Below are 24516 nucleotides of genomic sequence, written 5' to 3'. Positions count from 1 at the left end.
TCTGCCATTGCCCTCCTGCTTCTTGTGCCGCCCTGTCTGTTTACGTGGGCGACCGCCGTGATGTTGTCCGACTGGATCAATACCGATTGACCCTGAAGCAGAGGCCTTGCTTGACTTAGGGCATTGTAAATGGCCCTTAGCTCTAGGATATTTATGTGAAGAGACGTTTCCATGCTTGACCATAAGCCCTGGAAATTTCTTCCCTGTGTGACTGCTCCCCAGCCTCTCAGGCTGGCATCCGTGGTTACCAGCATCCAATCCTGAATGCCGAATCTGCGGCCCTCTAGAAGATGAGCCTTCTGTAACCACCACAGGAGAGATACCCTTGTCCTTGGAGATAGGGTTATCCGCTGAAGCATCTGAAGATGCGATCCGGACCATTTGTCCAGCAGATCCCACTGAAAGGTTCTTGCATGGAATCTTTCGAATGGAATCGCTTCGTAAGAAGCCACCATTTTTCCCAGGACTCTCGTGCACTGATGCACTGACACTTGTCCTGGTTTTAGGAGGTTCCTGACTAGCTCGGATAACTCCCTGGCCTTCTCCTCCGGGAGAAACACCTTTTTCTGGACTGTGTCCAGAATCATCCCTAGGAACAGTAGACGTGTTGTTGGAATCAGCTGTGATTTTGGGATATTTAGAATCCACCCGTGCTGACGTAGCACTACCTGAGATAGTGCTACTCAGACCTCTAACTGTTCCCTGGACCTTGCCCTTATCAGGAGATCGTCCAAGTAAGGGATAATTAATACGCCTTTTCTTCGAAGAAGAATCATCATTTCGGCCATTACCTTGGTAAAGACCCGTGGTGCCGTGGACAATCCAAACGGCAGCGTCTGAAACTGATGACGACAGTTTTGTATCACAAACCTGAGGTACCCTTGGTGAGAAGGGTAGATTGGGACATGGAGATAAGCATCCTTGATGTCTAGAGATACCATATAGTCCCCTTCTTCCAGGTTCGCTATCACTGCTCTGAGTGACTCCATCTTGAATTTGAACATTTTTATGTAAGTGTTCAAGATTTAGATTTAAAATTGGTCTCACCGAGCCGTCCGGCTTCAGTACCACAAACAGCGTGGAATAATACCCCTTTCCCTGTTGTAGGAGGGGTACCTTGATTATCACGTGCTGGGAATACAGCTTGTGAATACCTTCCAATACTGCCTCCCTGTCGGAGGGAGACGTTGGTAGAGCAGACTTCAGGAACCGGCGAGGGGGAGACGTCTCGAATTCCAATTTGTACCCCTGTGATACTACCTGCAGGATCCAGGGGTCCACTTGCGAGTGAGCCCACTGCGCGCTGAAATTCTTGAGACGGCCCCCCACCGTGCCCGAGTCTGCTTGCAGAGCCCCAGCGTCATGCTGAGGACTTGGCAGAAGCGGGAGAGGGCTTCTGCTCTTGGGAAGAGGCTGCATGGTGCAGTCTTTTTCCCCTTCCTCTGCCCCGGGCAGGAACGAGCGGCCTTTTTCCCTCTTGCCCTTATAGGGACGAAAGGACTGGGTTTGAAAAGACGGTGTCTTTTTCTGCTGAGAGGTGACCTGGGGTAAAAAGGTGGATTTTCCAGCCGTTGCCGTGGCCACCAGGTCCGATAGACCGACCCCAAATTACTCCTCCCCTTTATACGGCAATACTTCCATATGTCGTTTGGAATCCGCATCACCTGACCACTGTCGCGTCCATAACGTTCTTCTGGCAGAAATGGACATCGCACTTACTCTAGATGCCAGGGTGCAAATATCCCTCTGTGCATCTCGCATATATAGTAATGCATCCTTTAAATGCTCTATAGTTAATAATATACTGTCCCTATCCAGGGTATCAATATTTTCAGTCAGGGAATCCGACCAAGCCACTCCAGCGCTGCACATCCAGGCTGAGGCGATCGCTGGTCGCAGTATAACACCGGTATGTGTGTATATACCCTTTAAGATATTTTCCAGCCTTCTATCATCTGGTTCCTTGAGAGCGGCCGTATCAGGAGACGGTAACGCCACTTGTTTTGATAAGCGTGTGAGCGCCTTATCTACCCTAGGGGGTGTTTCCCAACGTGCCCTAACCTCTGGCGGGAAAGGGCAGAGTGCCAATAATTTATTAGAAATCAGCAGTTTTTTATCGGGGGAAACCCACGCTTTATCACACACCTCATTTAATTCATCTGACTCAGGAAAAACCACAGGTAGTTTTTTCACACCCCACATAATACCCTTTTTTGTGGTACTTGTAGTGTCAGAAATGTTCAATGCCTCCTTCATTGCCGTGATCATGTAACGTGTGGCCCTACTGGACATTACGTTTGTCTCGTCACCGTCGACACTGGATTCAGTATCCGTGTCAGGGTCTGTGTCGACCATCTGAGGTAACGGGCGTTTTAGCGCCCCTGACGGTGTCGGAGACGCCTGAACAGGCACTAATTGATTTGTCGGCTGTCTCATGTCGTCAACAGTTTTTTGCAAAGTGCTGACATTGTCACGTAATTCTTTAATTACCAGGTGTCGACTCCCTAGGGGGTGACATCACTAACACAGGCAATTGCTCTGCTTCCACATCATTTTCCTCCTCATACATGTCGACACAATCGTACCGACACTCAGCACACACACAGGGAATGCTCTGATAGAGGACAGGACCCAACTAGCCCTTTGGGGAGACAGAGGGAGAGTTTGCCAGCACACACCAGAGCGCTATATATATACAGGGATAACCTTATATAAGTGTTACTCCCTGTTATAGCTGCTGTATTTATATATTAGCTGCCAATAGTGCCCCCCTCTCTGTTTTACCCTGTTTCTGTAGTGCAGGACTGCAGGGGAGAGTCAGGGAGCCGTCCTTCCAGCGGAGCTGTGAAAGAAAATGGCGCTTGTGTGCTGAGGAGAAAGGCTCCGCCCCCTTCATGGCGGCCTTTTCTCCAGCTTTTTTCAGGAAACTGGCAGGGGATAAATGCATCCATATAGCCCAGGAGCTATATGTGATGCATTTTTTTTAGCCATATAAGGTTTTTATATCGTTTTTATTGCGTCTCAGGGCGCTCCCCCCCAGCGCCCTGCACCCTCAGTGACCGGAGTGTGAAGTGTGCTGAGAGCAATGGCGCACAGCTGCAGTGCTGTGCGCTACCTTATTTGAAGACAGGAACGTCTTCTGCCGCCGCTTTCTCCGGACCTCTTCGCTCTTCTGGCTCTGTAAGGGGGCCGGCGGCTCCGGGACCGATCCAGGCTGAACCTGTGATCGTCCCTCTGGAGCTAATGTCCAGTAGCCAAGAAGCCCAATCCACTCTGCATGCAGGTGAGTTCGCTTCTTCTCCCCTTAGTCCCACGATGCAGTGAGCCTGTTGCCAGCAGGACTCACTGAAAATAAAAAACCTATTTAAACTTTTACTTCTAGGCAGCTCAGGAGAGCCACCTAGCTTGCACCCTTCTCGTTCGGGCACAAAAATCTAACTGAGGCTTGGAGGAGGGTCATAGGGGGAGGAGCCAGTGCACACCAGCTAGTCTAAAGCTTTTACTTTTTGTGCCCAGTCTCCTGCGGAGCCGCTATTCCCCATGGTCCTTACGGAGTTCCCAGCATCCACTAGGACGTCAGAGAAATTTGAACCTTAATGGACCCCAATTTGAGGCCCATAGACAGTCCTGTTTGCAGGAAATGCAGGAATCGACCCAGTTGAAATTCCTCCGTAGGGGCCTTCCTGGCCTCGCACCACGCAACATATTTACGCCAAATACGGTGACAATGTTGTACGGTTACATCCTTCCTGGCTTTGATCAGGGTAGGGATGACTTCATCCGGAATGCCTTTTTCCTTCAGGATCCGGCGTTCAACCGCCATGCCGCCAAACGCAGCCGCGGTAAGTCTTGGAACAGACATGGTCCCTGCTGGAGCAGGTTCTGTCTTAGAGGTAGAGGCCACGGGTCTTCCGTGAGCATCTCTTGAATTTCCGGGTACCAAGTCCTTCTTGGCCAATCCGGAGCCACGAGTATAGTCTTTACTCCTCTCCTTCTTATGATTCTCAGTACTTTTGGTATGAGAGGAAGAGGAGGGAACACATACACTGACCGGTACACCCACGGTGTTACCAGAGCGTCCACAGCTATTGCCTGAGGGTCCCTTGACCTGGAGCAATATCTGTCCAGTTTTTTGTTGAGGCGAGACGCCATCATGTCCACCTTTGGTTTTTCCCAACGGTTTACAATCATGTGGAAGACTTCTGGGTGAAGTCCCCACTCCACCGGGTGAAGATCGTGTCTGCTGAGGAAGTCTGCTTCCCAGTTGTCCACTCCCGGAATGAACACTGCTGACAGTGCTATCACATGATTTTCCGCCCAGCGAAGAATCCTTGCCACTTCCGTCATTGCCCTCCTGCTTCTTGTGCCGCCCTGTCTGTTTACGTGGGCGACTGCCGTGATGTTGTCCGACTGGATCAATACTGGCTGACCCTGAAGCAGAGGCCTTGCCTGACTTAGGGCATTGTAAATGGCCCTTAGTTCCAGGATATTTATGTGAAGTGACGTTTCCATGCTTGACCACAAGCCCTGGAAATTTTTTCCCTGTGTGACTGCTCCCCAGCCTCTCAGGCTGGCATCCGTGGTCACCAGGACCCAATCCTGAATGCCGAATCTGCGGCCCTCTAGGAGATGAGCACTCTGTAACCACCACAGGAGAGACACCCTTGTCCTTGGAGACAGGGTTATCCGCTGATGCATTTGAAGATGCGATCCGGACCATTTGTCTAGCAGATCCAACTGAAAAGTTCTTGCGTGGAATCTGCCGAATGGAATCGCTTCGTAAGAAGCCACCATCTTTCCCAGGACCCTTGTGCACTGATGCACTGACACCTGGCCTTAGGAGTTTCCTGACTAGGTCGGATAACTCCCTGGCTTTCTCTTCCGGGAGAAACACCTTTTTCTGTACTGTGTCCAGAATCATCCCTAGGAACAGCAGACGTGTCGTCGGAATCAGCTGCGATTTTGGAATATTTAGAATCCATCCGTGCTGTTGTAGTACTATTTGAGATAGTGCTACTCCGACCTCTAACTGTTCTCTGGACCGTGCCCTTATCAGGAGATCGTCCAAGTAAGGGATAATTAAGACGCCTTTTCTTCGAAGAAGAATCATCATTTCGGCCATTACCTTGGTAAAGACCCGGGGTGCCGTGGACAATCCAAACGGCAGCGTCTGAAACTGATAGTGACAGTTCTGTACCACAAACCTGAGGTACCCTTGGTGAGAAGGGCAAATTGGGACATGGAGGTAAGCATCCTTGATGTCCAGAGACACCATGTAGTCCCCTTCTTCCAGGTTCGCTATCACTGCTCTGAGTGACTCCATCTTGAACTTGAACCTTTTTATGTAAGTGTTCAAGGTTTTCAGATTTAAAATGGGTCTCACCGAGCCGTCCGGCTTCGGTACCACAAACAGCGTGGAGTAATACCCCTTTCCCTGTTGTAGGAGGGGTACCTTGATTATCACTTGCTGGGAATACAGCTTGTGAATGGCTTCCAATACCGCCTCCCTGTCGGGGGCAGACGTTGGTAAAGCAGACTTCAGGAACCGGCGAGGGGGAGACGTCTCGAATTCCAATTTGTACCCCTGAGATACTACCTGCAGGATCCAGGGGTCCACTTGCGAGTGAGCCCACTGCGCGCTGAAATTCTTGAGACGGGCCCCCACCGTGCCTGAGTCCGCTTGTAAGGCCCCAGCGTCATGCTGAGGACTTGGCAGAAGCGGGGGAGGGCTTCTGTTCGTGGGAAGAAGCTGTCTGTTGCAGTCTTTTTCCCCTTCCTCTGCCCCGGGGCAGATATGAGTGGCCTTTTGCCCGCTTGCCCTTATGGGGACGAAAGGACTGAGCCTGAAAAGACGGTATCTTTTTCTGCTGCGAGGTGACTTGGGGTAAAAAGGTGGATTTCCCAGCCGTTGCCGTGGCCACCAGGTCCGATAGACCGCCCCCAAATAACTCCTCCCCTTTATACGGCAATACTTCCATATGCCGTTTGGAATCCGCATCCCCTGACCACTGTCGCGTCCATAATCCTCTTCTGGCAGAAATGGACATTGCACTTACTCTTGATGCCAGAGTGCAAATGTCTCTCTGTGCATCTCGCATATATAGGAATGCATCCTTTAAATGCTCTATAGTCAATAATATATTGTCCCTGTCCAGGGTATCAATATTTTCAGTCAGGGAATCCGACCAAGCCACCCCAGCACTGCACATCCAGGCTGAGGCGATTGCTGGTCGCAGTATAACACCAGTATGTGTGTATATACTTTTAAGGATATTTTCCAGCCTCCTATCTGCTGGCTCCTTAAGGGCGGCCGTTTCTGGAGACGGTAACGCCACTTGTTTTGATAAGCGTGTGAGCGCCTTATCCACCCTAGGGGGTGTTTCCCAACGAGCCCTAACCTCTGGTGGGAAGGGATATAGTGCCAATAATTTTTTAGAAATTAGCAGTTTTTTGTCGGGGGTAACCCACGCTTCATCACACACTTCATTCAATTCATCTGATTCAGGAAAAACTACGGGTAGTTTTTTCACACCCCACATAATACCCCTTTTTGTGGTACTTGCAGTATCAGAGATGTGCAAAACCTCCTTCATTGCCGTCATCATGTAACGTGTGGCCCTACTGGAAAATACGTTTGTTTCTTCACCGTCGACACTGGAGTCAGTGTCTGTGTCGACCCACTGAGGTAACGGGCGTTTAATAGCCCCTGACGGTGTTTGAGACGCCTGGACAGGCACTAACTGAGCTGCCGGCTGTCTCATGTCGTCAACAGTTTTCTGTAACGTGCCGACACTGTCACGTAATTCCTTAATTACGGCCATCCATTCAGGTGTCGACTCCCTAGGGGGTGACATCACCATTATAGGCAATTGCTCCGCCTCCACATCATTTTCCTCCTCATACATGTCGACACACACGTACCGACACCCAGCACACACACAGGGAATGCTCTGATAGAGGACAGGACCCACTTAGCCCCTTGGGGAGACAGAGGGAGAGTTTGCCAGCACACACCAGAGCGCTATATATGTATAGGGACAACCTTACAGTAAGTGTCTATCCCTTATAGCTGCTTATATCTGTTATTTTGCCAAATAAGTGCCCCCCTCTCTTTTTTACCCTGTTTCTGTAGTTGCAGGATGCAGGGGAGATTCTGGGAGCCTTCCTACCAGCGGAGCTGTGTGGGAAAAATGGCGCTGTGTGCTGAGGAGATAGGCCCCGCCCCCTTCACGGCGGGCTCTTCTCCCGCTTTTTTCTGGAAAACTGGCAGGGGTTAAATACATCCATATAGCCCAGGAGCTATATGTGATGTATTTTTTGCCAAATAAGGTAAATTCATTGCTTCCCAGGGCGCCCCCCCCCAGCGCCCTGCACCCTCAGTGACCGAAGTGTGCTGAGAGCAATGGCGCACAGCTGCAGTGCTGTGCGCTACCTTATGAAGACAGGAAAGTCTTCTGCCGCCGATTTATGGACCTCTTCTTGCTTCAGCATCTGTAAGGGGGCCGGCGGCGCGGCTCCGGGACCCATCCATGGCTGGGCCTGTGATCGTCCCTCTGGAGCTAATGTCCAGTAGCCTAAGAAGCCCAATCCACTCTGCACGCAGGTGAGTTCGCTTCTTCTCCCCTTAGTCCCTCGATGCAGTGAGCCTGTTGCCAGCAGGTCTCACTGAAAATAAAAAACCTATTTAAACTTTTACTCTAAGCAGCTCAGGAGAGCCACCTAGATTGCACCCTTCTCGTTCGGGCACAAAATCTTAACTGAGGCTTGGAGGAGGGTCATAGGGGGAGGAGCCAGTGCACACCAGCTAGTCCTAAAGCTTTTACTTTGTGCCCAGTCTCCTGCGGAGCCGCTATTCCCCATGGTCCTTTCGGAGTCCCCAGCATCCACTAGGACGTTAGAGAAATCTATGTTTCCAGGACGGCTAGAGTCAGAAAAACTGACTCGCTGTTTATCCTGCATGCACCCAACAAGCTGGGTGCTCCTGCTTCTAAGCAGACTATTGCTCGCTGGATCTGTAGCACGATTCAACTTGCACATTCTGCGGCTGGACTGCCGCATCCTATTCCTGGGGGGAATAGACGTCTATTCCTCAGTTTGCAGACAAAATAAAGTCACCAAGTTGCCATGGGCCTGGAGCAGTCCTACGTGACACTAAGTCCCATTGAACAAAAAGAGGGGGAGTGATCAGACCAAGTCATGGGCAGTATGTCAATTCGACTTACAGACGGCAAGGTCCACCTATCCGTCAAGACTAATTCAATTCTCGAATAGGAGCGATGGACATGAAAATAATATTTATAATCACGAACTGTCGGTTGTTTAAAGCGCCAGGCATCATAGAGGTCATATTCTCCTAAAAAAGTTCATAATCCAGAGGCGCTGCAGATTTTAAAGCAGTAGAGCGGGATCTATCTACTGGAGGTTCTAAGACCATGTTGAAATCACAGAGAACCATAACAGCATCATAGCAGTACAATGAGGTTGGTGTCGAAATGCCGGAGGTCAGAATACTGGCCGCGCCATCCCAACAGGGGGAAGGTACAAATACTTACTTTACCCCCATGGCCCCCTGACCCTAACTCTCACTTCACACAGCCTAAACCTCCCCCATCCCCCCCGCAGCCTAAACGTAAACACCCCCCTCCCAGCTTGCCTCTCCGGCGGCCCCAGAGATGATCGGAGGGGATTGCGGCGCTGGTGTTGTGACCCTTGTCGGGATTCCGGTGGTGGCATTTTTCCCATACAATAAATACGCTATACTTGCACAGTGGCAGTCCTAGCGGTGACCTGGATGTACTGTCCTTGCACTACGGTGGTCCTAGCTTGTACAATATATACTGACCCTGCATAGTGAAGGTCCTAGCGGTGCCCTGAATGCCCCCCTAGAAATCACATACCTGCTCCGCATCCCCCCCTGTAATCACATACCTGTACAGCCTCTCCCCTCTGTCAATCACATAATACCGCCTCCCTCCCCTGCAACCACATACCAGTACCGCCTCCCTCCCCTGCAACCACATACCTTTACCGCCTCCCTCCCCTGCAACCCCATACCTGTACCGCCCCCCACTCAATCACATACCTGCTGTACTGCCTCCCCACCCAGCAATCACATACCTGCTGTACTGCCCACCCCCCAAACCCCCCTTCCCCCCGCATTCACATACTCACACACAGCTTCCCCCATCAGCACAGGTCACAGCTCTGGGCTGGCACACGAACTCCTTGCACAGCTGGTCACAGCTCCAGCTGGAATCTGCAACCACCACGTGTTCCCAGCTCCAGCTGACACACGCACCCCTTCCCCCAGGTCACAGCTGAGACTGACACTGGCACCCCCCCGGCCCTCGCACATAGTCAGAGCACCTGGCTGAAACCCGCCCCCTGCTGTTGATTACAGCAGTGTTTCTGCACCCCCTGGCTGTGCTGTGGATCGCGATACTCACCTCCTGTGGATTCTGTCAGCTCTGTCTCACACCGAAGCCAGGCTGCTGCTGCTCTCACGCGGAGGATTATTTGCATAGCCCCGCCCATGAAAAGTGACGCTCTCTATGGCCGACCTATCGAGGTGGAGTGGGTCGGCCATACACACAGTGCGACGTTCCAATATATCTAACAATGTATTGGCCGATATATCGGCCAGTGTGTACCCAGCGTTGGATAAAATATTGGACAGATAATCTTATAGTGTGTATCTAGTTTAAGGATACTGAGACTATGATGATACCAATGCTGGAAGGGAGAAGAGTGCAAGTATCCCCCTTCCAGCCTTGATAAAAGGGAACTTAGACATCATGAAATGTCGGCCAGCGGGTGAGAATGGTCTCATTTTTATGCTACAATGTGGCTGTATGTTATCATTAACTGAGACTGCCAACTGAGCTATACGGATACATATTGCTGTTTATTGCTTCACGATTTATTTCAGAATGATCTTTTGGACATTTTATTTTTTAACAATGTAAAGATGTTATTGCACTACAGTACTATTATCTATGCATGGAGCAGTAAGTTTATACACACAATTATTGGCGATTTTGCAGAATCCTTCAGGAGTGCAGCGAATGTTATTTTTATAACAAGTTGGATTTGTGTTATGATATCCAACAAATCACATAGGAACTACTCATTATATTGGAACATAGTACTGGCATTCTTTGATGCTGTACATACAAATAGCTTGCTGGAGCCAGGTGGACGCTGCTGTGAGCGGCGGCTCAGACATCCTCCAGCGCTGCTTACCCCGTCCCCGCCTCTCCCCGTCTCAGGGACTATTCTCCCCATCTCACTTCAACTGTTTTTTAAAGTCGAATTGAGATGGTCGAAAAGGGGGCCAAAACCTTTCAGTTTTGGCCCCGTTTTCGACACAAGCACGTGGATCGACAGCTATTCCGCTGATCCACGTGCTTTTCGACAAGTCGAATTCCTCAACTTGTCAAAAAATTTGGGGTTATATTGAATAGGTCAGAGCCTCTTCCGACCTAAAAAAGTCAAAAACGGACGTCTTTTCAACAGACGGCAGCTTTCGACTTCAATTGCATATACCCCACATGGGCATATTTAATTAGTTGTGAAGCTTACAGCGGGTTTGCTGTAGTGGCCTGACCTATTCAATTGTAGCCCGCACTTACCTTAGGAGGGTTGCAGAAACACGCGGTATTCACAGAAATCAGCGTGAGAAGGGCTTTTTGCTCTTATGCGTCCTACACACTGGGCGGCGGGAGCAATTTGGATGACAAACGATCTCGATATTGTCCAAATTGGCTTGCATTGCAAAACGAAGGAAAACCAACGATGAACGACCGTGGTGTCGCGCATTGTGTAGGGTGCTTTACCATGGCCACCACACTTAACTCGGAAACTTGGGTTAATGTGCATTAGCCGTGGGTTTACACGATGAGGAAATCTGCGCAAAACTGAATAGCTCCGAGCGTTAAAGCTGAAAGCTATCCGCTGTCGTCTAATTTAATATGTCCATAGTTAGTTATTTCAAGTACAGTTATTTGTTTATTTTTTTTACAACCCTGATATATTTGAGCAAAGAAAAAAAAAACACTGCACTGGAAGGATGCAGTTTATCAAGCGGCACATACAGCAATTATATGGCAGCAGGCTGGTGTATGCAATGCTAGCTACAATCTACAGGTAGACTACTACAATTTAAACATTACAAACTAGATTCTGAAGCTTAAACTTCCAAGTTGTTCTACATGCAGTGTTTTGCACTCACCTCTGTTCCAGTCAAGAAGGGATGTCCTGACCCTGTGATGGTAAGGTAGCTGTCGCTGCCTCCAGGAAACTGCAAATTTACAAAAGTTATGATTGAAACTTCAAAAAGGAAGGAGAAAAATAAAATAAAAAATTACAATGTATAATATGCACTGCAAGTACTTCCTGAAATATGCTACATAATAAACTTAGTGCTTTCTAAGTTTAAATAATAAATAAGGACTCAGGCACATCCAAGCTATTGATTTTGTACAACTTTCAGAGAACCATCAAGTGTAAAAAGTTTTAAATCATATTTTTCTGCAATTATCTGTCCATACCCGTTAAATACATGTTCCTGTATCTCACCTTGCTGTGCCCATACATTCCAAACATGTGTTGAGTAGGCAATAGGCCTGAAGAGTCCAGAGAATAGGAAGGACCTTCATCCCCTGGAAACAAATGTTGTCCAGAAAATCCTGCACCCCCATCACCACTATCAGAATCCAAACCAGTAAAGAAATGCAGGTCCATGAATTAAGCAGTAAATCGCCACTACAGAGACACATGGGGCTTCCCTAAACACAAAGTCCTCTGTGGCAATAACAACACAAACAAAAAGGCCAAATTCATTTTAGTTAAACACGCAAACCATTACCCAAACCCAGGAAGCTCACACTCTATTACACAGCAAGGTAACAGCACAACGCTCACACGACAGGGCCAGTAATCATGTTATGGGTCACATGGTACAGACCGGGTCTAACAGCGACCCTATATAACGTATGTGGGGCAGCCTAGGCCGCTCATCACACGGACTGGGGCCAGCACTCCTATAACGTCGGGTGTCTGTCAGTAATACACAATAATGTTGTAGTTTTAAATGAACCACACAGCAGTCACCATGACTACTGCCTGATAACGTGATGATGCCTGCTCGCAGGGACTCCCAGCACACACCGCGCACAGGCGGAGACGCTGCCTCACAGTCACCACACGCGGCGGGAACAGCAGCTCATTACTACTATACACGGCCTGTGGCGACGCTTTATACACCACGGTAACCAACCGGCACAGAACCAAGCGCTGACTGACAGCGACTGAGAGATCTCTGGGACTTAAATAGCCGCCAGGTCGTTACGTCACTACAACCACATGACCGGACGCCAACCTCCTTATCTCGCTCCCTCAGCGTCACACTCCGCATGCGCTGGAAATAGTCAAGCCGTGCGCGTGAGGGTGGTGACGTCACATCTCATTATTGTTGGAGTTGCTGCTATTGCCCACGACAATCTGAAGATATTTTTTTTTCCTTTTCATTATAACTATGGCCTCACTATTATGTACGTGTCTTAGGTAGCCTAATAATTTAAATGACCATAATATGTATACTGAGGATAACATAGTAAATTACCAAAAAAAAACTTAAACATTTGTAAACAAAAACCACCCCACTACTTTAAATATCTGTAAATACAGTAAATTTGCCCTCAGGTCAGGGTTGATGCTAGATCCAAGTGGCCTAAGGACCTTTTCTGTCAGGGGGAGGGGCCATGACACAAGGGGGAGGAGCTAGGCCAGTGGGATAGTTCCTCTATTATCCACGCCAGCAACTATTACCTTTAGTAATTAGGTGGCGAGCCACCGAGCCCGAAGCGTGGCGAGTGAGGCGAGGGTACTTTTCGGGTAACCTGTTCGGCCGTAGCTCCTCCCCCTGGTGACATGTCTCCTCCCCTAGATACGTCAGAAGGTCCCTTCTCCCACTCCGATATAGAATCAACCCTCAGGTTGCTGGCGTGGATAGTAGAGGAACTATCCCGCTGGTAACCTGTGCTAAGCACAGCAGTAGCGGAGTTGCCTGAAGCATGGCGAGGGGACACGGTGCACTAATTGGAGTTCTCGGTCACTCTAAGAAGAAAACTAATGCTTGTCGACCTATTTTAGTCACTGTCGACCAATAGTCGTCAACCTAGACACTGACCCTATGAACCACATACATACGGAATGATATTGACTGAGCGATTATCCTAGTGGCAGTAGGCGATTTTGACTATCTTTACCAGCGATTTTGACTATGGGCGATTTTGACTAACTCATTTAAATAGGGCGAAGCTTTTACTTTTCCAGGGACATAGTCAAAACTGACTTGCCTGCACAGTCTATTTTTCCTAGTGATAGTGACCTGGCGGGGACGCGCAACACTATCGCTCGCTGTGTACACATGGAGCGATATGCACTAACATTCTTAGCGATTTTGACTATAGAGTCAAACTCGCTGAGCCATATCGCTCCGTGTGTACACACCTTTAGACCAGTGGTTCCCTGGTCTGATAGCGCCCTAGAGTATCAGAATTTTTTTCACTGCACCCCTAGGCCAAAAGTTTCTGAGAAATGTAGAAAATAATATTAAATTAAGTAAATTATGTTCTCATCCTTAGATTTAATTAAGTGGTGAGGAACAAGATTCGCTTCTGTTTGTCCACATATTTTAGGACTGTCAGCCACTAGTTTTGCCTAGTACATTGACCATAAATAGTTTGAATTGTTCCTGGACTACCAACCTCAGTCACCCCTGCAAGTGTCCCACAGTACCCTAGGGTGCCACGGCCCACAGTTTGAGAACCACTGCCATAGACAATGATGTCTGCATAACTCTCTTGTGGCCACAATATACTTCCAATTTTATTATTATACAAGTAGACAGTGTGCATTGCCTGCCATAGGAAATGTGCTTAATTTGCTTTGTGTTCAATTTCTATCCCATATAATAAAAGTCAAATGCTGCTCTTCACCTCTATGGGAGGATTTCAAGTGTTTTGCATGCCAGCGTACACTAAATTGCGCAAGGAGGAGAAATTCAAGCGTTGCTCTGTTCGTGCACGCACAGTTGCCAGCACTGACATTACTGTTATGCTGTTCCGTAATTTTGGCAACTAGTCAAAATAGAATACTTCATCTACTGTTAAAAACAGTGCTTACTACTGCTTTCTAAAACCGTCTACTTAAAGCACCAAACAATGGTCACATTAAACAAAAAAATAAAACAAACATTTTCCTTTGTTCCTGGCAAATAATTGGCCTGAAGCTAAATGTTGCCACACAAAAAGTAATTCTAGCACAAATGTATTAAGCCTTAACAAGAGATAAAATGGAGATGGAAAAGAGTGATGCATGACCAGCCAATCAGCTCCCAACTGCCATGTAACAGGCTGTGTTTGAAAAATGACAGATATGAGCTGATTAGCTGGTACTTTATCACTCTTTATCCATCTCCACTTTGTTTCTTGTTAAAGCTTCATACATTTAGGCCTATAAACTGTCTTCTGGCTTCTTTACTACCAATATAGATCCAATCCTATAGATTGTAAGCTTGCGAGCAGGGCTCTCCTACCTCTATGTCTGTCTGTCTTTGCCCAGTTTTGTTCTATAACTGTTGTTCTAATTGTAAAGCGCAACGGAATATGCTGCGCTATATAAGAAACTGCTAATAAATAATAATAATATCTGGAAATGTGGTTGGTTTAAAGCCACACATGCAAAATCAGGACAACTATCTGATGTTGTATGTAGTATTGAACAGGGCCGGACTGATGGGCTGCTCTGGCCTAAAAGCCTGGTCAAGCAGCTCTGATTGGCTTCATGGTCCGAGCAGCTTTGCCTCCTTGTTAAAATTTCAACATCTAACATGCCAACACCAGAATGTCAACAGTATATTTTTAGTGAGGCTAAAACATGCAACCCCCTCCCCCAAATAACCTTCTATGTCAATGTTCTGGTGTCACGATTTATGAATGTCGACATTCAGAACCTGTCAACTTTTTATTAGTGATGAGCGGGTTCGGTTTCTCGGAAACCGAACCACCCCGAACTTCACGCTTTTTACACGGGTCCGAGGCAGACTCGGATCTTCCCGCCTTGCTCGGTTAACCCGAGCGCGCCCGAACGTCATCATCCCGCTGTCGGATTCTCGCGAGGCTCGTATTCTATAGCGAGACTCGGATTCTATATAAGGAGCCGCGCGTCGCCGCCATTTTCACACGTGCATTGAGATTGATAGGGAGAGGACGTGGCTGGCGTCCTCTCCGTTTAGAGTAGACTAGAGAGTAGTAGAGAGTAGAGACACTTGATTTACTAATTTTGGGGAGCATATTAGGAGTACTACTTGCTGATAGTGTGACCAGTGACCACCAGTTTAATTAATCCGTTCTCTGCCTGAAAAAAAACGATACACAGTGTGACACAGTCACATACCATATCTGTGCTCAGCCTCAGTGTGCCCTCAGTGTGCTGCATCATCTATGTAATACTGTATATCTGACTGTGCTGAGTGCTCTCTGCTCACACAGCTTAATTGTGGGGGAGACTGGGGAGCAGTTATAGCAGGAGTACATATTTTAACAGTGCACACTTTTGCTGCCAGAGTGCCACTGCCAGTGCCAGTGTGACTGACCAGTGACAACTGACCACCAGTATATTGTGATTGTCTGCCTGAAAAAGTTAAACACTCGTCGTGTGGTGTTTTTATTCTATAAACGCATTCTGCTGACAGTGTCCAGCAGGTCCGTCATTATATAATATATACCTGTCCGGCTGCAGTAGTGATATATATATATTTTTTATATCATTATCATCCAGTCTATATTAGCACTGCAGCAGACGCAGTACGGTAGTCCACGGCTGTAGCTACCTCTGTGTCGGCAGTCGCTCGTCCATCCATAATTGTATACCACCTACCCGTGGTGTTTTTTTTTTTTTCTATCTTCTTGATACTAGTAGCTTACTTTAGGAGTCTGCAGTGCTGAGCTGACAGTGTCCAGCAGGTCCGTCATTATATAATATATACCTGTCCGGCTGCAGTAGTGATATATATATATATTTCTCTGACGTCCTAGTGGATGCTGGGAACTCCGTAAGGACCATGGGGAATAGCGGCTCCGCAGGAGACAGGGCACATCTAAAGAAAGCTTTAGGATCACCTGGTGTGCACTGGCTCCTCCCCCTATGACCCCCCTCCAAGCCTCAGTTAGATTTTCTGTGCCCGACGAGAAGGGTGCACACTAGGGGCTCTCCTGAGCTCTTTGTGAAAGTTTTAGTTTAGGTTTATTATTTTCAGTGAGACCTGCTGGCAACAGGCTCACTGCATCGAGGGACTAATGGGAGAAGAAGCGAACTCACCTGCGTGCAGAGTGGATTGGGCTTCTTAGGCTACTGGACATTAGCTCCAGAGGGACGATCACAGGTTCAGCCTGGACAGAGCCAGAAGAGCGAAGAGGTCCGGAAAAATCGGCGGCAGAAGACTTTCCTGTCTTCAGATAAAGGTAGGCGCACAGCACCGCAGCTGTGCGCCATTGCTCTCAGCACACTTCACACTCCGGTCACTGAGGGTGCAGGGCGCTGGGGGGGCAGCGCCCTGAGACGCAATAAATCGATAGAAAACCTTTTATGGCTAAAATAAATGCATCACATATAACTCCTGGGCTATATGGATACATTTAACCCCTGCCAAAACATACAAGAAAACGGATGATAAGGACGGCGAGAAAGGGGCGGAGCCTATCTCCTCAGCACACTGGCGCCATTTTCCCTCACAGCTCAGTTGGAGGGAAGCTCCCTGGCTCTCCCCTGCAGTCACTACACTACAGAAAGGGGTTAAAAAAGAGAGGGGGGCACAAATTAGGCGCAGTATAAACAATACAGCAGCTATAAAGGGAAAAACACTTATATAAGGTTATCCCTGTATATATATATAGCGCTCTGGTGTGTGCTGGCAAACTCTCCCTCTGTCTCCCCAAAGGGCTAGTGGGGTCCTGTCCTCTATCAGAGCATTCCCTGTGTGTGTGCTGTGTGTCGGTACGTTTGTGTCGACATGTATGAGGAGAAAAATGATGAGGAGACGGAGTAGAGTGTCTGTAATAGTGTTGTCACCCCCTGGGGGGTCGACACCTGAGTGGATGTACTGTTGAAATTGCGTGACAGTGTCAGCTTTGTATAAAAGACAGTGGTTGACATGAGACAGCCGGCTACTCAGCTTGTGCATGTCCAGACGTCTCATACAGGGGCTCTAAAGCGCCCGTTACCTCAGATACAGACGCCGACACGGATACTGACTCCAGTGTCGACGGTGAAGAGACAACCGTGATTTCCAATAGGGCCACACATTGCATGATTGAGGCAATGGAAAAAGTTTACACTCTTCTGATAATATAAATACCACCAAAAAAAGGGGTATTATGTTTGGTGAGGAAAAACTTCCTGTAGTTTTCCTGAATCTGAGAAATAAAATGAGGTGTGTGATGATGCGTGGGTTTCCCCCCGATAACAATTGATAATTTCTAAAAAGTTATTGGCAGTATACCTTTTCCCGCCAGAGGTTAGGGTGCGTTGGGAAACACCCCCTAGGGGGGATAAGGCGCTCACACGCTTGTAAGAACAAGGGCTCTACCCTCTCTGGAGATGGCCGCCCTTAGGGATCCTGCTGATAGAAAGCAGGAGGGTATCCTAAAATGTATTTACACACATACTGGTGTTATACTGCGACCAGCAATCGCCTCAGCCTGGATGTGCAGTGCTGGGTTGGCGTGGTCGGATTCCCTGACTGGAAATTTGATATCCTAGATAAGGACAGTATATTATTGCCTATAGAGCAATTAAAAGATGCATTTCTATATATGCATGATGCACAGCGGAATATTTGCCGACTGGCATCAAGTATAAGTGCGTTGTCCAATTATACCAGTAAAGTGGTCAGGTGATGCGGATTCCAAACGGCATTTGGAAGTATTGCCTTAACAAAAAAGGGGATGTACCCCAGGTCGCCTCTCAAAATAAGACGCCGTATTATCAGGCGCAGTCCTGGTTGGCAAGCGGACAAAAGGGTTCCTCTTTTCTGCTCGTGACAGAGGGAGAGGAAAATGGCTGCAGAGATCAGCCAGTTCCAAGGAACAGAAACTCTTTTCCGCCTCTGCCAAGCCCTCAGTATGGCGCTAGGGCTTTACAAGTTCAGGCACGGTGGGGTCCCGTTCTCAATGAATTTCAGTGCGCAGTGGGCTCACTCGCAAGTAGACCCCTGGATCCTTCAGGTAATATTTCAGGGGTACAAATTGGAATTCGAGACGTATCCCCCTCGCCGTTTCCAAAGGTCTGTTTTACCGACGTCTCCCGCTGACAGGGAGGCAGTTTTGGAAACCATTCACAAGCTGTATTCCCAGCAGGTGATAATCAAGATACCCCTCCTGCAACAGGGAACGGGGTATTATTCCACACTATTGTGGTACCGAAGCCAGACGGCTAGGTGAGACCGATTTTAAAATCTAAAATCTAAAATCTTTGAACACTTGCATACAGAGGTTCAAATTCAAAATTGAGTCACTCAGAGCAGTGATTGCAAACCTGGAAGAAGGGGACTACATGATGTCTCGGGACATCAAGGATGCTTACCTTCATGTCAAAATTTACCCTTCTCACCAAGGGTATTTCAGGTTATGGTACAGAACTGTCACTATCAGTTCGGACGCTGCCGTAGGGATGGTCCACGGCACCCCGGGTCTTTACCAAGGTAATGGCCGAAATGATATCCCTTCGAAGGAAGGAAATTTTAGTTATCCCTTACTTGGACGATTCCCTGATAAGGGTAAGATCCAGGGAACACTTGGAAGTCGGTGTAGCACTATCTCAGGTAGTGTTGCGGCGGCACGATTGGATTCTCAATATTCCAAAATCGCAGCTGGTTCCGACGACTTGTCTTCTGTTCCTAGGGATGATCCTGGACACAGTCCAGAAAGAAGGTGTTTCTCCCGGAGGAGAAAGCCAGGGAGTTATCCGAGCTAGTCAGGAACCTCCTAAAACCGAACCAAGTCTCAGTGCATCAATGCACAAGGGTTCTGGGTAAAAATGGTGGCTTCCTACGAAGCAATCCCATTCGGCAGATTCCACGCAAGACTTTCCAGTGGAACCTACTGGACAAATGGTCCGGGTCGCATCTTCAGATGCTTCAGCGGATAACCCTGTCACCGGGGACAAGGGTATCCCTCCTGTGGTGGTTGCAGAGTGCTCATCTTCTAGAGGGCCGCAGATTCGGCATTCGGGACTGGGTCCTGGTGGCCACGGATGCCAGCCTGCGAGGCTGGGGAGCAGTCACACAGGGAAGGAATTTCCAGGGCTTATGGTCAAGCCTGGAGACATCTCTTCATATAAACATTCTGGAACTAAGGGCCATTTACAATGCCCTAAGTCAAGCGAAACCCCTGCTTCAGGGTCAGGCGGTATTGATCCAATCGGACAACATCACGTCAGTCGCCCACGTAAACAGACAGGGCGGCACGGGAAGCAGGGGGGCAATGGCAGAAGCTGCAAGGATTCTTCGCTGGGCGGAAGATCATGTGATAGCACTGTCAGCAGTGTTCATTCCGGGAGTGGACAACTGGGAAGCAGACTTCCTCAGCAGACACGATCTACACCCGGGAGAGTGGGGACTTCATCCAGAAGTCTTCCACATGATTGTGAACCGTTGGGAAAAACCAAAGGTGGATATGATGGCGTCCCGCCTCAACAAAAAACTGGACAGGTATTGCGCCAGGTCAAGAGACCCTCAGGCAATAGCTGTGGACGCTCTGGTAACACAGTGGGTGTTCCAGTCAGTGTATGTGTTCCCTCCTCTGCCTCTCATACCAAAAGTACTGAGAATTATACGGCTAAGGGGAGTAAGAACGATACTCGTGGCTCCGGATTGGCCAAGAAGAACTTGGTATCCGGAACTTCAAGAGATGCTCACGGACGAACCGTGGCCTCTACCTCTAAGAAAGGACCTGCTCCAGCAGGGGCCTTGTTTGTTCCAAGACTTACCGCGGCTGCGTTTGACGGCTTGGTGGTTGAACGCCGGATCCTGAAGGAAAAAGGCATTCCAGATGAAGTCATCCCTACCCTGGTCAAGGCCAGGAAGGACGTAACCGCAAAACATTAGCACCGCATTTGGCGAAAATATGTTGCGTGGTGGGAGGCCAAGAAGGCCCCTACAGAGGAATTTCAACTGGGTCGTTTCCTCCATTTCCTGCAAACAGGACTGTCTATGGGCCTAAAATTAGGGTCCATTAAGGTTCAATTTTCGGCCCTGTCGATTTTCTTCCAAAAGGAACTGGCTTCAGTGCCTGAAGTTCAGACATTTGTAAAAGGGGTACTGCATATACAGCCTCCTTTTGTGCCTCCAGTGGCACCTTGGGATCTCAATGTTGTGTTGAGTTTCCTAAAGTCACATTGGTTTGAACCACTCACCACTGTGGACTTAAAATATCTCACATGGAAGGTGACGATGCTGTTAGCCCTGGCTTCAGCCAGGCGTGTGTCAGAATTGGCGGCTTTATCATATAAAAGCCCTTATTTAATATTTCATTCTGACAGGGCAGAATTGAGGACTTGTCCTCAATTTCTACCTAAGGTGGTTTCTGCATTTCACATGAAGCAACCTATTGTGGTACCTGCGGCTACTAAGGACTTGGAGGATTCCAAGTTGCTTGACGTGGTCAGGGCCCTGTAAATATATGTTTCCAGGACGGCTGGAGTCAGAAAATCTGACTCGCTGTTTATCCTGTATGCAGCCAACAAACTGGGTGCTCCTGCTTCTAAGCAGACGATTGCTCGTTGGATTTGTAGTACAATTCAGCTTGCACATTCTGTGGCAGGCCTGCCACAGCCAAAAATCTTAAAATGCCCACTCCACAAGGAAGGTGGGCTCATCTTGGGCAGCTGCCCGAGGGGTCTCGGCTTTACAACTTTGCCGAGCAGTTACTTGGTCAGGAGCAAATACGTTTGTAAAATTCTACAAATTTGATACCCTGGCTGAGGAGGACCTGGAGTTCTCTCATTCGGTGCTGCAGAGTCATCCGCACTCTCCCGCCCGTTTGGGAGCTTTGGTATAATCCCCATGGTCCTTACGGAGTTCCCAGCATCCACTAGGACGTCAGAGAAAATAAGAATTTACTTACCGATAATTCTATTTCTCGTAGTCCGTAGTGGATGCTGGGCGCCCATCCCAAGTGCGGATTGTCTGCAATACTGGTACATAATTATTGTTACCAAAAAATTCGGGTTATTGTTGTAGTGAGCCATCTTTTATAGAGGCTTCTCTATTATCATGCTGTTAACTGGGTTCAGATCACAAGTTGTACAGTGTGATTGGTGTGGCTGGTATGAGTCTTACCCGGGATTCAAAATCCTTCCTTATTGTGTACGCTCGTCCGGGCACAGTATCCTAACTGAGGCTTGGAGGGGGGTCATAGGGGGAGGAGCCAGTGCACACCAGGTGATCCTAAAGCTTTCTTTAGATGTGCCCTGTCTCCTGCGGAGCCGCTATTCCCCATGGTCCTTACGGAGTTCCCAGCATCCACTACGGACTACGAGAAATAGAATTATCGGTAAGTAAATTCTTATTTTTTTATATCATTATCATCCAGTCTATATTAGCAGCAGACGCAGTACGGTAGTCCACGGCTGTAGCTACCTCTGTGTCGGCAGTCGCTCGTCCATCCATAATTGTATACCACCTACCTGTGGTGTTTTTTTTTTTCTTCTATCTTCTTGATACTAGTAGCTTACTTTAGGAGTCTGCAGTGCTGAGCTGACAGTGTCCAGCAGGTCCGTCATTATATAATATATACCTGTCCGGCTGCAGTAGTGATATATATATATATATATATATTTTATATCTCATTATCATCCAGTCTATATTAGCAGCAGACGCAGTACGGTAGTCCACGGCTGTAGCTACCTCTGTGTCGGCAGTCGCTCGTCCATCCATAATTGTATACCACCTACCTGTGGTGTTTTTTTTTTTTTTCTATCTTCTTGATACTACTAGTAGCTTACTTTAGGAGTCTGCAGTGCTGAGCTGACAGTGTCCAGCAGGTCCGTCATTATATAATATATACCTGTCCGGCTGCAGTAGTGATATATATATATATTTTATATCATTATCATCCAGTCTATATTAGCAGCAGACGCAGTACGGTAGTCCACGGCTGTAGCTACCTCTGTGTCGGCAGTCGCTCGTCCATCCATAATTGTATACCACCTACCCGTGGTGTTTTTTTTTCTTTTCTATCTTCTTGATACTAGTAGCTTACTTTAGGAGTCTGCAGTGCTGAGCTGACAGTGTCCAGCAGGTCCGTCATTATATAATATATACCTGTCCGGCTGCAGTAGTGATATATATATATTTTATATCTCATTATCATCCAGTCTATATTAGCAGCAGACGCAGTACGGTAGTCCACGGCTGTAGCTACCTCTGTGTCGGCAGTCGCTCGTCCATCCATAATTGTATACCACCTACCTGTGGTGTTTTTTTTTTTCTATCTTCTTGATACTACTAGTAGCTTACTTTAGGAGTCTGCAGTGCTGAGCTGACAGTGTCCAGCAGGTCCGTCATTATATAATATATACCTGTCCGGCTGCAGTAGTGATATATATATATATTTTTTATATCATTATCATCCAGTCTATATTAGCAGCAGACGCAGTACGGTAGTCCACGGCTGTAGCTACCTCTGTGTCGGCAGTCGCTCGTCCATCCATAATTGTATACCACCTACCTGTGGTGTTTTTTTTTTTTCTATCTTCTTGATACTTGTAGCTTACTTTAGGAGTCTGCAGTGCTGAGCTGACAGTGTCCAGCAGGTCCGTCATTATATAATATATACCTGTCCGGCTGCAGTAGTGATATATATATATATTTTTTATATCATTATCATCCAGTCTATATTAGCAGCAGACGCAGTACGGTAGTCCACGGCTATAGCTACCTCTGTGTCGGCAGTCACTCGTCCATCCATAATTGTATACCACCTACCTGTGGTGTTTTTTTTTTTTCTATCTTCTTGATACTAGTAGCTTACTTTAGGAGTCTGCAGTGCTGACAGTGTCCAGCAGGTCCGTCATTATATAATATATACCTGTCCGGCTGCAGTAGTGATATATATATATTTTATATCTCATTATCATCCAGTCTATATTAGCAGCAGACGCAGTACGGTAGTCCACGGCTGTAGCTACCTCTGTGTCGGCAGTCGCTCGTCAATCCATAAGTATACTAGTATCCATCCATCTCCATTGTTTACCTGAGGTGCCTTTTAGTTGTGCCTATTAAAATATGGAGAACAAAAATGTTGAGGTTCCAAAAATAGGGAAAGATCAAGATCGACTTCCACCTCGTGCTGAAGCTGCTGCCACTAGTCATGGCCGAGACGATGAAATGCCAGCAACGTCGTCTGCCAAGGCCGATGCCCAATGTCATAGTACAGAGCATGTAAAATCCAAAACACCAAATATCAGTAAAAAAAGGACTCAAAAATCTAAAATAAAATTGTCGTCGGAGAAGCGTAAACTTGCCAATATGCCATTTACCACACGGAGTGGCAAGGAACGGCTAAGGCCCTGGCCTATGTTCATGGCTAGTGGTTCAGCTTCACATGAGGATGGAAGCACTCAGCCTCTCGCTAGAAAAATGAAAAGACTCAAGCTGGCAAAAGCACAGCAAAGAACTGTGCGTTCTTCGAAATCACAAATCCACAAGGAGAGTCCAATTGTGTCGTTTGCGATGCCTGACCTTCCCAACACTGGACGTGGAGAGCATGCGCCTTCCACCATTTGCACGCCCCCTGCAAGTGCTGGAAGGAGCACCCGCAGTCCAGTTCCTGATAGTCAGATTGAAGATGTCAGTGTTGAAGTACACCAGGATGAGGAGGATATGGGTGTTGCTGGCGCTGGGGAGGAAATTGACCAGGAGGATTCTGATGGTGAGGTGGTTTGTTTAAGTCAGGCACCCGGGGAGACACCTGTTGTCCGTGGGAGGAATAGGGCCATTGACATGCCTGGTGAAAATACCAAAAAAATCAGCTCTTCGGTGTGGAAGTATTTCAACAGAAATGCGGACAACATTTGTCAAGCCGTGTGTTGCCTTTGTCAAGCTGTAATAAGTAGGGGTAAGGACGTTAACCACCTCGGAACATCCTCCCTTATACGTCACCTGCAGCGCATTCATCATAAGTCAGTGACAAGTTCAAAAACTTTGGGCGACAGCGGAAGCAGTCCACTGACCAGTAAATCCCTTCCTCTTGTAACCAAGCTCACGCAAACCACCCCACCAACTCCCTCAGTGTCAATTTCCTCCTTCCCCAGGAATGCCAATAGTCCTGCAGGCCATGTCACTGGCAATTCTGACGAGTCCTCTCCTGCCTGGGATTCCTCCGATGCATCCTTGCGTGTAACGCCTACTGCTGCTGGCGCTGCTGTTGTTGCTGCTGGGAGTCGATGGTCATC

At 47.9% G+C, this 24516-nt stretch overlaps 1 protein-coding gene across 3 annotated transcripts in view; it reads right to left on the bottom strand.

Moving 5' to 3' along the window:
• Window positions 1-24516, bottom strand: part of TOX4 (TOX high mobility group box family member 4) — a 185215-nt gene that overhangs the window by 80843 nt on the left and 79856 nt on the right. For 2 of the 3 annotated variants that reach the window (XM_063913517.1, XM_063913518.1), the window contains exon 2: window positions 11231-11299. In XM_063913517.1, coding sequence (XP_063769587.1) covers window positions 11231-11299 — 69 coding nt within the window. Of the gene's footprint in view, window positions 1-11230; window positions 11300-11577; window positions 12316-24516 lie in introns of those variants that run through there. The other variant, XM_063913516.1, reaches the window with a different exon arrangement.

The sequence above is a fragment of the Pseudophryne corroboree genome, chromosome 1, assembly GCF_028390025.1.
Source record: "Pseudophryne corroboree isolate aPseCor3 chromosome 1, aPseCor3.hap2, whole genome shotgun sequence".
In the NCBI taxonomy this organism is placed as follows: Eukaryota; Metazoa; Chordata; class Amphibia; order Anura; family Myobatrachidae; genus Pseudophryne; species Pseudophryne corroboree.
This window is presented reverse-complemented; position numbering and strand designations above follow the sequence as displayed.